At 46.7% G+C, this 16,581-nt stretch overlaps 2 protein-coding genes across 6 annotated transcripts in view; one reads left to right on the top strand and one right to left on the bottom strand.

Annotated features, from left to right (window-relative positions):
* TCTA (T cell leukemia translocation altered) overlaps positions 1–16,581 on the bottom strand; it is a 405,836-nt gene that overhangs the window by 372,198 nt on the left and 17,057 nt on the right. The window lies entirely within an intron of this gene.
* The window catches only part of QRICH1 (glutamine rich 1), a 64,871-nt gene that overhangs the window by 40,311 nt on the left and 7,979 nt on the right, over positions 1–16,581 (top strand). For all 5 annotated transcript variants that reach the window (XM_050780796.1, XM_050780797.1, XM_050780798.1 and 2 more), the window contains 4 exons: positions 334–1,365; positions 10,926–11,103; positions 11,624–11,778; positions 13,984–14,098. In XM_050780796.1, coding sequence (XP_050636753.1) covers positions 334–1,365; positions 10,926–11,103; positions 11,624–11,778; positions 13,984–14,098 — 1,480 coding nt within the window. The remainder of the gene's footprint in view (positions 1–333; positions 1,366–10,925; positions 11,104–11,623; positions 11,779–13,983; positions 14,099–16,581) is intronic.

Genomic DNA, 16,581 nt, shown 5'->3' with positions numbered 1-16,581 from the left:
GCTGAGATCCGGCCACTGCACTCCAGCCCGGGCTACAGAGCAAGACTCCGTCTCAAAAAAAAAAAAAAAAAAAAAGTTTTGATACTTCCTTGTTAGACCCTAGTTAATTGTCTTGCTTGCTCTCTGGGGTGGATACATGTCCCTGTGATTGTAATGTGCTGCTGGACAATTCTGTATTTAGTTTTACGTATTATGTCCTCAGAAGCCTTGAGTATGCCAGTGTTTTCTCACATTGTGCAGGGCCCCTGTCTGGGATCTCTTTTTTTACCTTCCTTGGATGCTGGATTTTCAGTGCTGCCTGGTTCACTCACTGATGAATCTTGTTGCTTACAGGTCCAGGTGCAGGTACAGCAGTCTCCGCAACAGGTCTCGGCTCAGCAGCTCTCCCCACAGCTCACCGTTCACCAGCCTACTGAGCAACCCATCCAGGTCCAGGTGCAGATCCAAGGCCAGGCACCACAGTCAGCAGCCCCCTCCATTCAGACCCCGTCTCTGCAGAGTCCCAGTCCCTCGCAGCTGCAAGCAGCTCAGATCCAGGTGCAGCACGTGCAAGCGGCCCAGCAGATCCAGGCTGCAGAAATCCCGGAGGAGCACATCCCACATCAGCAAATCCAGGCTCAGCTGGTGGCTGGCCAGTCTCTTGCTGGTGGTCAGCAGATCCAAATCCAGACCGTGGGTGCCCTTTCCCCACCACCATCCCAGCAGGGCTCACCCCGGGAAGGGGAGCGGCGGGTTGGCACAGCCAGTGTCCTCCAGCCAGTGAAGAAGCGCAAAGTGGACATGCCCATCACTGTGTCCTACGCCATCTCAGGGCAGCCGGTGGCCACCGTGCTGGCCATTCCACAGGGCCAGCAGCAGAGTTATGTGTCTTTGAGGCCAGACTTACTGACAGTAGACAGTGCCCACCTGTACAGTGCCACTGGGACCATTACTAGCCCTACAGGAGAGACCTGGACCATCCCTGTTTATTCTGCCCAGCCCCGGGGGGACCCTCAGCAGCAGAGCATTACCCACATTGCCATTCCCCAGGAAGCCTACAACGCAGTTCACGTCAGTGGCTCACCCACGGCCCTGGCAGCTGTTAAGCTGGAGGATGACAAGGAGAAGATGGTGGGCACCACATCTGTAGTGAAAAACTCCCATGAAGAGGTAGTGCAGACCCTTGCAAACTCTCTCTTTCCAGCACAGTTCATGAATGGCAACATCCACATTCCAGTGGCTGTGCAGGCTGTGGCAGGCACTTACCAGAATACGGCTCAAACTGTCCATATATGGGACCCCCAACAGCAGCCGCAGCAGCAAACTCCCCAGGAACAGACACCACCACCACAGCAGCAGCAGCAGCAGCTCCAGGTTACTTGTTCAGTAAGTGAAGACTTAACAGTAGGGCAGGCAGCCTGGTCCCTCAGGGCCCAGTGCGCAAAGAGCTTGCCTGGCAACCTCTGGCTTATTTACTGCTGTTACTCTTAGAGTGATACAGTATTTAGTATTTGGGAGGAGAGGGGGAGAAACAGCACTTGAGGCTGTGCAACAGAAAAAAAGGTTTATCCTGGTACCTGGAAGTAAATGAGATGACCAGGAATTGCTTTGGAGTTTTGGAGAGATTTTGGGTTTAAGTACCATGGACACTTCTTTGTAATCTCTTCTCAGGAAGAGTAAAGTTATAGGTGTAGATGAATGGGATACCTCAAGTGTGTCCCAGGTGCTGCTTCCTTGTATCATAAGTAAATGGTTCTAGCGAAACACTTGTAGTTTATCACATAGATTACAAATATCACTGGAGAGGCTGTGAGATTCTTTGTTCTGTTTTTCATCTTTGGGCACACAGTGTGGGTGAATTAGAAAAGCTAAAATATCTCTTAATGAGCCTGTTAAAAGTGATAACCATTGGGAGGCTTGAATATGCCGTCTATGCAGTGGAACCTCCCAAGAGTGTTTTTGTGTTACTTGAAAACGGGCAGCCGGGCAAGGTGGCTCACGTCTGTAATCCTAGCACTTTGGGAGGCCGAGGCGGGTGGATCGCAAGTCAGCAGTTCAATACCAGCCTGGCCAATATGATGAAACCCCATCTCTACTAAAAATACAAAAATTAGCTGGGCGTGGTGGCAGGCACCTGTAATCCCAGCTACTCAGGAGGCTAAGGCAGGAGAATCACTTGAACCCAGGAGGCAGAGGTTGCAGTGAGCCAAGATTGTACCATTGCACTCCAGCCTGGACAACAAGAGCAAAACTCCGTCAAAAAAAAAAAAAAAAAAAAATATATATATATATATATATATATATGGGCCAGGCACGGTGGCTCACGCATGTACTTTGGGAGGCCGAGGTGGGTGAATCACCAGAGGCCAGGAGTTTGAGATCAGCTTGGCCAACATAACCCTGTCTCTACTAAAAGTACAAAATTAGCTGGGTGTGGTGGCACACACCTGTTATCCCAGGTAATCCTACACGGGAGGCTGAAGCAGGAGAATTGCTTGAACCCGGGAAGCAGAGGTTGCAGTGAGCTGAGATCGTGCCACTGCACTCCAACCTGGGGCAACAGAGCAAGACTTTGTCTCAAAACAAACACAAAAAAAAACTATTAGTGCTGGGTGCAGTGGCAGTTGCCTATAATCCCAGCAGTTTGGGAGGCTGAGGTGGGAGGAATGCTTGAGCCTAGGAGTTTGAGATCAGCCTGGGCAATATAGGAAGACCCTATCTCTACAAAAAATTAAAAAATATAGTCTAGTGTGGTGGCACACGCCTGTGGTCCCAGCTTAGATGCGAAGGTTGCATGAGCCTGGGAGGTTGATGCTACTATGATCATGCCACTGCTTTTCAGCCTAGAGAACAGAGTGAGACCCTGTCTAAAAGAGAACCGATTGGTGAAATATCTGGTCCCGTTAGAGTGGGATGTAGCGCCTCTGGTCTTACGGGACTGATGAAGGTTCTGTGCCTCAGTGGTCATAGGCTCCTGGGAGTACATATGTATGTGGGAGCTGGCACAAACAAGTTAGATAAGGAACTGCACTTGGAAACATGGGCTGTAAGTGATTAAGCAAAGGTTGACCAGGTGGTTTCATAGAGGCAACATCATATTATCCTAGGTGGCATCATTAAAGACCTGCTAAATATCTAGCTCTTGGGCCCAGAAATAGAACAAGACAAGATTTTTTGCTTTGTACAACTTAGAGTCTAGTTGCAAAAATAAGAACTTATGATTTATTTTCCTTTCAATTATTTATAAGGCAGAATAATTATGACATACAAAGACAAACTGGGAATTTAGAAATTCTAGGTTAAAAAGTCAACAGAGGCATTTTTCTGGACAAAATGAGGTTTGAACTGTAGTTTGTTTATTTATTTTTGAGACAGTTTGTTGCTTTGTTTCCCATGTAGGAGTATGGTAGTGATCATAATTCACTGTAGCTTGAAACTCCTGGGCTCATAAAATCCTCCCGCCTCAGCCTCCCAAGTAGCTGGGACTATAGGCAGACTGCCACACTCGGCATATATACACACACACACACACACACACGTGTGTGTGTGTATATATACATGCGTGTGTATATATACATATATGTGTGTGTGTATGTATATGTGTATATATATATTTGTAGAGACAGGGTCTCACTATGTTGCCCAGGCTGCTCTTGAACTCCTGGCCTTAAGTGATCCTCTGCCTTGGCCTCCCAGAGTGCTGGGATTACAGGCATGAGCCACTGTACCCTGCCTTGAACTGTTGAACTGTGGTTTATAGTTTAGATAAACAAAAGAATGGAACAGCATAAATACAGAACCAAGGATGGACAGAAGGGACATGGCCTAAGGCAACTTGAGAAGGGAACTGTGGGAATGGAGTTAGTGTTGGGGGGTGGGGGTGGGGTTGTTGTTTTCCCAAAGCAGAGTTGAGTTTGATCTAATCTGTGATAGGAAATCAGGAATTTCCTAGATTCGTGGTAACGGGAGGAACCAAGTAGATGTATGTAGAATTGACTGCATATAGGAGAAACCAGCCAGTAGATTTGTAATAGGTCTCTGTGCTCAGCTTTTGTTTACAGAGATGGAGCCCATTAGGCCTCCCCTAGCTCTCCTGGACCTGATGGTCCAATTGCAGGTCAGTGCCTCATTTGGTACTTAGTGGTCTCTGTTTATAATTTCCATGTCTGGGACTTCCAGCAGGAGAAGATCCTTTCTGGAGTTCATTTTAGTGGGCCAGTGTTCTTCAGAGGCTGTATCTGTTTTGGGAAAGTCTTAGAGTGATTTACATGAAGTTATTATTACCAGAAATAGAAAAATTGTGAAGAATCCCAATTTTCCATCCTCAGGGAAAAATGCCAAGGGAAAGATGAGTTTGTCTATACATACCACAGATATCCCTCTGTCCTCCTATGCAGGCTCTGTGCTAGGAACTGGGGAATAGAGATGAGTAAGACAGTCTCTTCCACCCTTGGACCACTTTACAGCATGTGCGGAAGACAGTCAAGTTGAACCCTAAGGGGTGCTGGTGACAAAATGTGTTCCTTCATCTGCCACAGGTCCATACCTTTTATAAAAGCGCTTATATCTCCTGTCTTTAAAACCAGATATATGGTGAAATCTGACTTCCTCACACCCACCTCCATCTATTGCCCCATTTCTCTGTTCTACTTTATTCCCAGCACTCTCAAAAAGCATTATCTACACAACCTGGGCTCCAGACGCTGTAAAATTTTCCCTTCAACTCATGACTAAATCTGTTCTTGTCAAGGTCAGCAGTGACCCCCCTACAGCCAGTTCAGACCAGCAAGTATGTATTTATCCTACAGCAACACACAACACAGCAGCCCATTATTGAGTCTTTTTTTTTTTTTTTTTCTTTGAGACGGAGTCTCGCTCTGTCTCCCGGGCTGAAGTGCAGTGGCTCTGTCTTGGCTCACTGCAAGCTCCACCTCCCAGGTTCATGCCATTCTCCTGCCTCAGCCTCCCGAGTAGCTGCACCTACAGGCGTCCGCCACCATGCCCGGCTAATTTTTTGTATTTTTGGTAGAGATGGGATTTCACCGTGTTAACCAGGATGGTCTCAATCTCCTGACCTCGTGATCCACCCGCCTCGGCCTCCCAAAGTGCTGGGATTACAGGCGTGAGCCACCGCGCCCGGCTGAGACTCTTTTTCTTTAGACTTGCATGTTATTACACATTCCTGATCTTCCTCCTACCCATCTGAGTCTTCTTTATTCCCAGGAAACTTACTGGTGCCTTTTCCTGTCTCTGAATCGTACATGTTGATGTTCCTTAGGGTTCAGTACTTGGCCCTCTTCTCCCTAAGGGATTTCTTCCCATTGCCATGGTTTCCAGCATCTCCAGATGATTCTTGCTGCTGCTGAAGATGATAATCACTGGTAGTATCTGCCAGTACTACTGTTCTTGATATTTAACATATTCTTCTAATTTTCACATTAAATTTACGAAGTTTGTACTAATATCTCTATTTTACAGATGAGGAAACTCAGGCAAAGAGATTAAGTGACAAGGCCAAAGCCATGCTTAAAAAGTGGCAGAAGTGGCCAGGCGTGGTGGCTCACACCTATAATCCCAGCACTTTCGGAGGCCAGAGGCGGGTAGATCACGAGGTCAGGAGTTAAAAGACCAGCCTGGCCAAGATGGTGAAACCCCATCTCTACTAAAAATACAAAAACAAAAAATTAACCAGGCGTGGTGGTTGGCAAGTATAATCCCAGCTACCTGGGAGGCTAAGGCACAGAATTGCCTGAACCCAGGAGGCAGAGGTTGCAGTGAGCCGAGATGGTGCCACTGCACTCCAGCCTGGGCGATAGAGTAAGACTCTGCCTCAAAAAAAAAGTGAGGCCAGGCACGGTGGCTCATGCTTGTAATCCCAGCACTCTGGGAGGCCAAGGCGGGCAGATCACGAGGTCAGGAGACTATCCTGGTTGACACAGTGAAACCCCATCTCTACTAAAAATACAAAAAGTTAGCCGGGTGTAGTGGTGTGCACCTGAAGTCCCAGCTACTCAGGAGGCTGAGGCAGGAGAATGGCATGAACCCAGGAGGCAGAGCTTGCAATGAGTGGAGATCGTGCCACTGCACTCCAGCCTGGGCGACAGAGCGAGACTCTGTCTCAGAAAAAAAAAAAAAAAAAAAAAGTGGCAGAATTGAGATTCAACCCTGGATGGGCTGGTCCTGAAGCCTGTGTCTTAATCCGTGTGCTGCATTGACACATAAGTCCAAGTCTCTCGGCCATACCTTCCTCTGTTTGGAACCTTTTCCACATATTCAGCTGCCTACTTAGCATTTACTTGGATTTATTGACAATGCCTCAGATCTTCATTGGCACCACTTCTAAAACTGTCAAAAACTTCCCTGTCTCAGAAAGTGATGCTGCTCTCCACCCAGTTGTTTCTGGTTTGGAGTCATCTTTGTGTCTGCCTCCTTGCTCCTCACAGCCAGTTCATTAACAAGCCATTGGCCGGGCGCGGTGGCTCAAGCCTGTAATCCCAGCACTTTGGGAGGCCGAGACGGGCGGATCACGAGGTCAGGAGATCGAGACCATCCTGGCTAACACACGGTGAAACCCCGTCTCTACTAAAAAATACAAAAAACTAGCCAGGCGAGGTGGCAGGCACCTGTAGTCCCAGCTACTCCGGAGGCTAAGGCAGGAGAATGGAGTGAACCCAGGAGGCGGAGCTTGCAGTGAGCTGAGATCCGGCCACTGCACTCCAGCCTGGGCGACAGAGTGAGACTCCGTCTCAAAAAAAAAAAAAAGCCATGTTGCTTCTACCATCACACCTCTCAAAATCTCTTATATCATCTCCACTGCCACCACTATAGTCTAGGCCACCAGTACTTGCTTCCATTCTTGTTCTTCAATTTATTCTTCATAGAACAATGAGAATAATCATAAAATGTAAGATCATGTCACTTCCTAGCTTAAAACTCTCCAAGGGCTCCCATTATGTGTAGGAACAAATTTACACTACATTGTACAATACTCTGTATGAGTAACTTTCAAGCTGGGTTGCATTATTGCCTCCTCCATCCACTAATAGACATTTGGACACGTTTGGAAGAGTTTTTGGAAGATGCTTGGGAATGTTAACTGACATTTAGTGGTTGGAAGCACACAGTAAAGGGGGCCTGCTACAGAAGCACTGCCTCCCATGCTCTGGCCACTGCCTACTTGTTCAGCTAGACTCCTGGATTTCCAGTTTGGGTAAATGGTGTTGCCATTGAACGAGGGAGGGAGGTAACTCAGGAGAATAGATCTGGGCAGGGAAGATAATACTTTGTAGATGTTAGTTGGAGGTGGCTATGAGATGTTCAGTTGGAGATACATAGTACCCACTGGGCATATTAAGCAGGGGGTAGGGGCGGTAAGGGTTCTAGCTTGGAGGTACATAGCGGTCACTTTGACAAATACGGATATCCAAACTGGAAAAGTGGGTGAGACTCACCAGGGAGAACATGTAGTTGAAATTAGAAAGTGGGTCTATAGAGTAGCCCCATAGTTAACAAACACGTAAGGGCCTGGCAGAGATAAACCTAAAGCATACACAGAAAGAGCTGCCAGATGGCTGAGGGAGGTCCAGGAGAGTGACAGGAAGCCGAGCAGAGTGCAAAGGACAATGTTGTAAGTGACATTTTTTTTATGTGCCAGAAAGGTCCGGTAGGTTAGGGCCAAAGCATCCATCGCATTTGACCCTTTCATTTCAGGTGTATGCGAGTGGGGAGTACAGGGAGGGTGGTAGTGCTGGTAGTGGTGGCAGCAGCTACTACAGGCCACCAAGAAGAGATTGCTCATTTCTGGGGTAGACAGAATAGTGATTGGAGCCCTGAATACAGCATCCAGATCAAAGGTCTATGGAAATCAGAGAATGAGTCCTCAGGTTAAAAGTAGAAGAAAGGGCAAGAATGTCTGGGCCCAGCTATAGATTTGGCTTTGAGCAAGACAGTAATTCATGACAAACTTTTTAATAAAACAGAGTAGGGGAAAGATGGGTTGCTTCCTGAGCTAAGAAAGTACTTATTGACTAGGTAAAGGGAGGCTTGGGCCTGTGGGTGGCGGGGAGGAGGGGACATCTGTGTGGCTCACTGAGAGGCTTCTGGTGCTATTGGGTCCTCTGGCCCTGAGCTCAGCTGCCCTCCTGGTCTGTGCTAGATGTCTTAGAGGGGCATGATGGTTGGCAGTTCATGGAACTGTTTCAAAGAAATGGTTTGAGTAATTTTTTTGTGTGTGTGGTGATCATTGGATTAGCCAGTGCAGTTAAGGAGAAAAATTGATGCCAATAATTTTCTTCACAACACTGCGGATTGAAGCAGCTCTTTGCCCTAGACTGTAATTTAATACATGTCAGTATTCTGGGCCTGATGCAAAGCTGTACACACGTTTTTTGAATTAGTGAGTGAGCGAAACTAGGGCTTTGGGTGATTTGAATTGATTTCTTACTGTTTTATTACACCTTTGAGAATCCAAGCACATTCTTTTTTTTTTTTTTTTTTTTTTGAGACAAGAGTCTGGCTCTGTGACCCAGGCTGGAGTGCAGTGGCACCATCTTGGCTCACTGCAACCTCTGCCTCTCAGGTTCAAGCAATTCTCTTGCCTCATCCTCCCAAGTAGGTGGGATTACAGGCGCATGCTACCTCACCTGGTGGCTAATTTTTTATATTTTTGGTAGAGACAGGGTTTCACCATGTTGGCCAGGCTGGTCTCCAACTCCTGACCTGAAGTGATCTGCCTGCCTCGGCCTCCCAGAGTGCTGGGATTACAGGTGTGAGCCACCTCACCCAGCTCAAGCACATTCTTTGAACATGTGGTGACTCAGTTCTTGCCCTTCAAAATCAGAGTCCAAACTAAAAAAATGGAAAATCTTGGAATTTTATTTTTTTAGGGTGTAAGGATCTCTTTAGAATCTCCCCAGGCATGGTGGCTCATGCCTGTAAGCCTAACATTTTGGGAGGCCAAGGCAGACGGATCACCTGAGGTCAGGAGTTTGAGACCAGCTTGGTCAACATGGTGAAACCCCGTCTCTACTAAAAATACAAAAATTAGCTGGGCATGATGGCAGACACCTATAATCCCAGCTACTCGGGAGGCTGAGGCAGGAGAATGCCTTGAACCTGGGAGGCCGAGGTTATGGTGAGCCAAGATCATGCCACTGCTCTCTAGTCTGGGTGACAGAGCAAGACTTTGCTCAAAAAAAGAATTTCAAAAAGTAGGAAATTGCAAAGTTGGGAGTCAAGACCAGCCTGACCAACTTGGAGAAACCCCATCTCTACTAAAAATACAAAATTAGCCGGGAGTGGTGGCACATGCCTGTAATTCTAGCTAGTTGGGAGGCTGAGGCAGGAGAATCGCTTGAACCTGGGGGACAGAGGTCGAGGTGAGCCGAGATCCCGCCATTGCACTCCAGCATCCAAAGAACAAGAGCGAAACTCTGTCCCTGCCAAAAAAAAAAAAAAAAAAAAAGAAATGCTGAGTCTCAGATCCCACCCTTTTCAATCACAATATACATTTTGATATAATCCCCAAGTGATTTGTTTGCACATTAAAGATTGTGGGGGCCGGGTGCAGTGGCTCACGCCTGTAATCCTAGCACTTTGGGAGGCTGAGGCAGGTGGATCACCCGAGGTCAGGAGTTCGAGACCAGCCTGGCCAACATGGAGAAACTCCGTCTCTACTAAAAATAAAAAAATTAGCCAGGTGTGGTGGCACACACCTATAATCCCGGCTACTCAGGAGGCTGAAGAAGGAGAATTGCTTGAACCCGGGTGGTGGAAGTTACAGTGAGCTGAGATTGTGCCACTGCACTCAAGCCTGTACTACAGGAGCGAGACTCCATCTCAAAAAAAAAAAAGAAAAAGATTGTGGAAGCAGTGCTTTGAGCCAGTAGTTCTCAGTGGTGACCAAACATTAGAATTACTTTTTTACTCGAGGAGTTCTTTTGTTTTGTTTTGTTTTGTTTTGTTTTTTATTTTTCCGAGACAGAGTCTCGCTCTGTCACCAGGCTGGAGTGCAGTGGCGCAATCTTACTTGAGGAGTTTTTATACGATTGATACTTTGCTCCCCCTCAGAGAGATTCTGGGGTAAGTCTGGCTATTAGTGTTTTTAAATAAAAGATTTGACCGGGCACGGTGGTTCACGCCTGTAATCCCAGCACTTTGGGAGGCCGAGGCGGGCAGATCACCTGAGGTTGGGAGTTCAAGACCAGCCTGACCAACATGATGAAACCCTGTCTCGACTAAAATTATAAAATTAGCTGGCCGTGGTGGTGCATGCCTGTAATCCCAGGTACTCGGGAGGCTGAGGCAGGAGAATCACTTGAACCCGGGAGGCGGACATTGCAGTGAGCCGAGATTGTGCCATTGCACTCCAGCCTGAGTGACTAGAGCGAAACTCCGTCTAAAAAAAAAAAAACAGTGGCTCAAGCCTGTAATCCCAGCACTTTGGGAGGCCGAGACGGGCGGATCACGAGGTCAGGAGATCGAGACCATCCTGGCTAACACGGTGAAACCCCGTCTCTACTAAAAAATACAAAAAACTAGCCGGGCGAGGTGGCGGGTGCCTGTAGTCCCAGCTACTCGGGAGGCTGAGGCAGGAGAATGGCGTGAACCCAGGAGGCGGAGCTTGCAGTGAGCTGAGATCCGGCCACTGCACTCCAGCCTGGGCCACAGAGCGAGACTCCGTCTCAAAAAAAAAAAAAAAAAAAAAAAACAAAACATTTAAAAGTGCAGACAAAGCTGAGAATCACTGCACTAGCCCAGTTGCAGTGCTGCTTTTGCTGTCCCTGGGGCAGGAGGTAGAACTGCAAAGCTTCTTAAAAGTAGGACAGCAAGGAGTAGAGAAATATTTTCTTAAATAAATGAACTACACATAACAATTTTCTGGCAATTTTGCTGAAGGATCTAATATAAAACACTATTGACACATTTTCATGGTTTCTTTCCTATAGGCTCAAACTGTCCAGGTTGCTGAAGTTGAACCACAGTCACAGCCACAGCCTTCCCCAGAACTTCTGCTTCCAAATTCTTTGAAGCCAGAAGAAGGGCTTGAAGTATGGAAAAACTGGGCCCAGACCAAGAATGCTGAATTAGAAAAGGATGCTCAGAACAGATTGGCACCCATTGGGAGTGAGTGTCTGGGAAGAAGAGTGGGCTCTGTCTAAAATGCAGTGGTACTGAAGTAATAGGAGGACAAAATGGCAGAAAAGTGGTATCCCCTGTCTGGGGGAAAAGAGAGCAACATCTGTAATAGTATGTTGAATTCAGTCCTAGCAACAAGCAGTACTGACCCTGTGTACATAATAAGCAGGATGTGTGGGGTTTGCGCAAAACCAGGCATTTTTAGACATACGGGTTTCAGGAGTTGACCCTACCAGACCTGAACACAGTGGCTTCTGGGAGGAAATGGGAACCAGGTAGTAGGCACTCACTCAAGCCCTTCTTTCTTGGCATTAGGCTCATATACTCACATGATAGGCCAGTTCTGACATGACAGGCGTGAAACATTACAGTAGATACAAGTGACCATTTCTGTCCCAGCACCCTCATGGGCAGTATGTGTTCTGAGCCTTCCAGATATGGACCCCCAGGACCTCTATTCGTCCTGGGTTTCCAGGACCTCCATTCATCTTTGGGGCTTTCGTTGCAGGGCGCCAACTGCTGCGATTCCAGGAAGATCTCATATCCTCTGCTGTGGCAGAGTTGAATTATGGGCTCTGTCTAATGACACGGGAAGCTCGAAATGGAGAAGGTGAACCCTATGACCCAGATGTGCTCTACTATATTTTCCTGTGTATTCAAAAGGTAGGAAACAGATCTTCATGAGAACATGTTTGAGCTGTGTTCCTGTTGGATGTTTGCTAGTTTAGTTAATAAAATGACAAACAAGAAGTTAAAATAAGGAAGTTCTCTTTCAGGTATATAATGAGTTTTAAAATGCACATTTTTTTGTTTTAAAAACCTACATGTTCACTTTAGAAAATAAGAGCCGGGGCCGGGCGCTGGTGGCTCACGCCTGTAATCCCAGCACTTTGGGAAGCCGAGGCAGGTGGATCACTTGAGGTCAGGAGTTGAAGATGACCAGCCCGGCCAACATGGTGAAACCCCTATCCACTAAAAATACAAAAATTTGCCAGGTGTGGTGGTATACGCCTATAATCCCTGCTACTTGGGAGGCTGAGGCATGATAATCGCTTGAACCCGGGAGATAGAGGTTGCAGTGAGCTGAGATCACAGCATTGCACTCCAGCCTGGGTGACAGAGCGAGACTCTGTCTCAAAAATTAAAAAAAAAAAAAAAGGTCGGGCGTGGTGGCTCAAGCCTGTAATCCCAGCACCTTGGGAGGCCGAGACGGGCGGATCACGAGGTCAGGAGATCGAGACCATCCTGGCTAACACGGTGAAACCCCGTCTCTACTAAAAAATGCAAAAATCTAGCCGGGCGAGGTGGCGAGCGCCTGTAGTCCCAGCTACTCGGGAGGCTGAGGCAGGAGAATGGCGTAAACCCGGGAGGCGGAGCTTGCAGTGAGCTGAGATCTGGCCACTGCACTCCAGCCTGGGCAACAGAGCGAGACTCTGTCTCAAAAAAAAAAGAAAAGAAAAAAAATAAGAGCCAAGCGAGATGTCTCACACCTGTAATCCCAGAACTTTGGGAGGCTCAGGCAGGAGGATCGCTTGAGCCGCAGGAGTTTGAGACCAGCCTAGGCAACATAGTGAAACCCCATCTCTACAAAAAATTAGCTGGGTATGGTAGTGCGTGCCTGTAGTCCCAGCTGCTTGGGAGGCTGAGGTGGGAGGATTGCTTAAGCCCCAGAGGTTGGGGCTGTAGTGAGTCATGATTATGCCACTACACTCCAGCCTGGGTGACAGAGTGAGACCCTGTCTCAAAAATGAAAAGAAAAATAATTAGCCGGGTGTGGTGGTGCACACCTGTAGTCCCAGCTGTTTGGGAGGCTGAGGCAGGAGGATTGCTTGAGCTCAGCAGTTCGAGGCTACAGTCAGCTATGATTGTGCCATTGCACTTCATTCAGTCTGGGCTGCAAAGCAAGACCTTGCCTCTTAAAAAATAAATGCATAAAATAAATAATAAAATAGGAAAACAAACATTATTCATCATCCTACTACCTAGAGAAACTTCTGTTACATTATTGGTAATTACCTTGACCTTTTGTTGTGTGTAATTCACAAAGCATTTATGTAACGCTTTTCTTTTTGTTAAAGTAAACCTGATTTTCATGAAAGTAATTTATTCAAAACAAAGTCTTGTGCCAGCATAGAACTTTCCTTCTCATTGTTCCCTGCATTAACACTAAATACTTATTTGAAGGAGTCTAGCTAGAATAATATACCAATGTAGTTAGGTTTTCAGGACATCTGTGGTGAAGCATAACGGAAATTTGCAGACTGGCAGTTCAAGGGAGCAGAGGTGGATATTTTAGTGCTTGAAGGCTTTTGAGGAGAAATCACAGTATAGTAGAGTAGGGCTTACTGGTTGGGACTCATTCTGTTGGCCTAGTCTTGAGACATGTCTGCCTCCTAGTTTTTTCCTCTCTCGGTGGTCCTAACCTAAGTACTGTGTGAATTGCTTTACATGCTTTCATTCTGTGCTCTCCCCAGTCCTGGAAGGCAGATACCATCATCTCCATTTACAGGCAAGGAAACTGAACCCCAGAAATTAAAAGACTTGCACATGTTATTTAACTTACACAATATCTAATGGAAGACTGACCCTAGAGCCTATTCATGATTTTTGCTAACACAAAACAATGCCTTTCTTGGGTGAAATACCATTCACAACATCTGCCTTATTTACCCAACTCTCAAGAATGTCATGAGAATCAGTCACATGAGCTTAAGCATACTATGGAAGTGTCACATGCTGGTGCCTTAGTTTGTCGAGGTGTGAATGGGTAGGGAAGGATAGTAGTACTGGTAGAAAAATATATTTATTTCCCCTGAAAGTCTTGTTCAGGAGACTACCAATAACTTCTATTAATTGTTTTTCTTTTAGTATCTTTTTGAAAATGGAAGGGTAGATGACATTTTCTCCGATCTTTATTATGTTCGGTTCACGGAGTGGCTACATGAAGTTCTGAAGGATGTTCAGCCCCGGGTCACTCCACTTGGTAAGAGTCTCCCTTGTCCTTGGATATCTTTCCCACCTGGATTTAAGAAAGATCAACAGCTTCTGTGGTTGGCTGTGAAAAGCATGTGAGTGAGGGGGATATAAATCCCAGACTGCAGCAGCATTGGCCACTGTGCTACTTGCCCTGATAGGGAAGAGGCACTGCTCACCAGAGAACCTTGCTGGTCCCAGTGTGGGAAGGACACAGGAACAAGCAGAACTAGTGGGATAGTTACTATCTTTTTTTTTTCTATTAAAATGTATTGATTAAAGTTAGAATAACAATTAAGAATTGTGGACAGTTTTATCTGTAGAGCATAATTTTTGCTTTACTCACAGGCAGTCTTCTGGACAGCATATTCTGTTGGAACAAAAGCATAGGTTATTCAGTGTTTTTCTTTGTTTGTTCTTAAAAAAAACATGGTCTTGGTATGTTGCTGAGATGGACCTCAAACTCCTGAGCTCAAGCGATCCTCCTGCCTCAGCCTCCTGAGTAGCTGGAGCTATAGGCATGCGCTACCATGCTCAGGTATTTTTGTTTTGTTTTGTTTTGTTTTGTCTGATACAGAGTCTCGCTCTGTAGCCCAGGATGGAGTGCAGTGGCATGATCTTGGCGCACTGCAGCCTCTGCCTCCTGGGTCCCAGTTCAGGCAGTTCTCCTACCTCAACCTCCCGAGTAGCTGGGATTACAGGCACGTGCCATCATGCCCAGCTAATTTTTGTATTTTTAGTAGAGGCAGGGTTTTGCCATGTTGGCCAGGCTGGTCTCAAACTCCTGACTTTGTGATCTGCCCACCTCGGCCTCCCAAAGTGCTGGGATTACAGGCGTGAGCCACTGTGCCTGGTCTATTTTTGTTTTTAATAGACTTTTTTGTTTTGAGACGGAGTTTTGCTCTTGTTGCCCAGGCTGGAGTGCAATGGTGCGATCTTGGCTCACTGCAGCTTCTGCCTCCCGGGTTCAAGTGATTCTCCTATCCCAGCCTCCCAAGTAGCTGGGATTACAGGGGCATACCACCACGCCTGGCTAATTTTTGTATTTTTAGTAGAGACGGGGTTTCATCATATTGGTCAGGGTGGTCTCGAACTCTTGACCTCAGGTGATCCGCCCACGTCGGCCTCTCCCAAGTGCTGGAATTACAGGCATGAGCCACCACGGCCAACTAATAGACTTTTTTTTTTGAGATGGAGTCTTGCTCTGTCGTCTAGGCTGGAGTGCAGTGGCGCAATCTTGGCTCACAGCAAGCTCCACCACCTGAGTTCACGCCATTCTCCTGCCTCAGCCTCCCGAGTAGCTGGGACTACAGGCGCCTGCCACCATGCCAGGCTAATTTTTTAAATTTATTTTTAGTAGAGATGGAGTTTCACCGTGTTAGCCAGGATGGTCTCAATCTCCTGACCTTGTGATCCACCCGCCTTGGCCTCCCAAAGTGCTGGGATTACAGGCGCGAGCCACCGTGCCCGGCCTAGACTTTGTTTTTTAGAGTACTTTTAGGTTTCCAGAAAAATTTACAATAAGTATAGAGAATTTCCATATAACTCCTTACCTGTATACCCTCACACGCAGTTTCTCCTATCAGTAACATGTTGCATTAGTGTGGTACATTTGTTACAATTGATAAACCAATATTGATACATTATTGTTAACTATAGTTCATAGTGCTATGAACTATATTATTGTGTTGTACATTCTGGTTTACATTCTGTATCTGCTGTACATTCCGAGTTTTGATAAATGTATGATGACATGTATCACCATCATGATGTCTTGTAGAATGTTTCACTGCCCTAAAAAATACCTCTTCTGGGCTGGCCATGGTGGCTCACGCCTGTAATCCCAGCACTTTGGGAGGCAGAGATGGACTGATCACTGAACATTGGGAGTTCAAAACCAGCCTGGCCAACATGGTGAAACACTATCTCTATTAAAAATACAAAAATTAGCTGGGTGTGTTGGCAGGCGCCTGTAATCCCAGCTACACAGGAGGCTGAGATAGGAGAATTGCTTGAACCAGGGATTCGGAGGTTATGGTGAGCCAAGATTGTGCCACTGCACTCCAGCCTGGTGATAGAGGAAGACTCCGTCTCAAAAATAAAAAACAAAAACCTTTTCACCTGTTTATCCCTCCCTCCCCCAGATACACTGGGAACCACTGATGTTTTTACTATTTTCACAGTTTTCCTTTTCTAGAATATCGTACATTTGGAATAATTCGGCATGTGGCCTTTTCAGATTTACTCCTTTCACTTTCCAATATGCCTTTAAGATTCCTATGTGTCTTTGGCTGGGCGCGGTGGCTCATGCCTGTAGTCCCAGCACTTTGGGAGGCCAAGGCAGGTGGAGCATGAGGTCGGGAGATGGAGACCACCCTGGCTAACATGGTGAAACCCTGTCTCTACTAAAAAATACAACAAATTAGCCAGGCGTGGTGGTGGGTGCCTGTAGTCCCAGCTGCTTGAGATGCTGAGGCAGGAGAATGGCGTGAA

The sequence above is a fragment of the Macaca thibetana genome, chromosome 2, assembly GCF_024542745.1.
Source record: "Macaca thibetana thibetana isolate TM-01 chromosome 2, ASM2454274v1, whole genome shotgun sequence".
Taxonomy (NCBI): domain Eukaryota; kingdom Metazoa; phylum Chordata; class Mammalia; order Primates; family Cercopithecidae; genus Macaca; species Macaca thibetana.
Note: the sequence above shows the minus strand (reverse complement) of the source record. Positions and strands in the feature narration are given on the sequence as shown.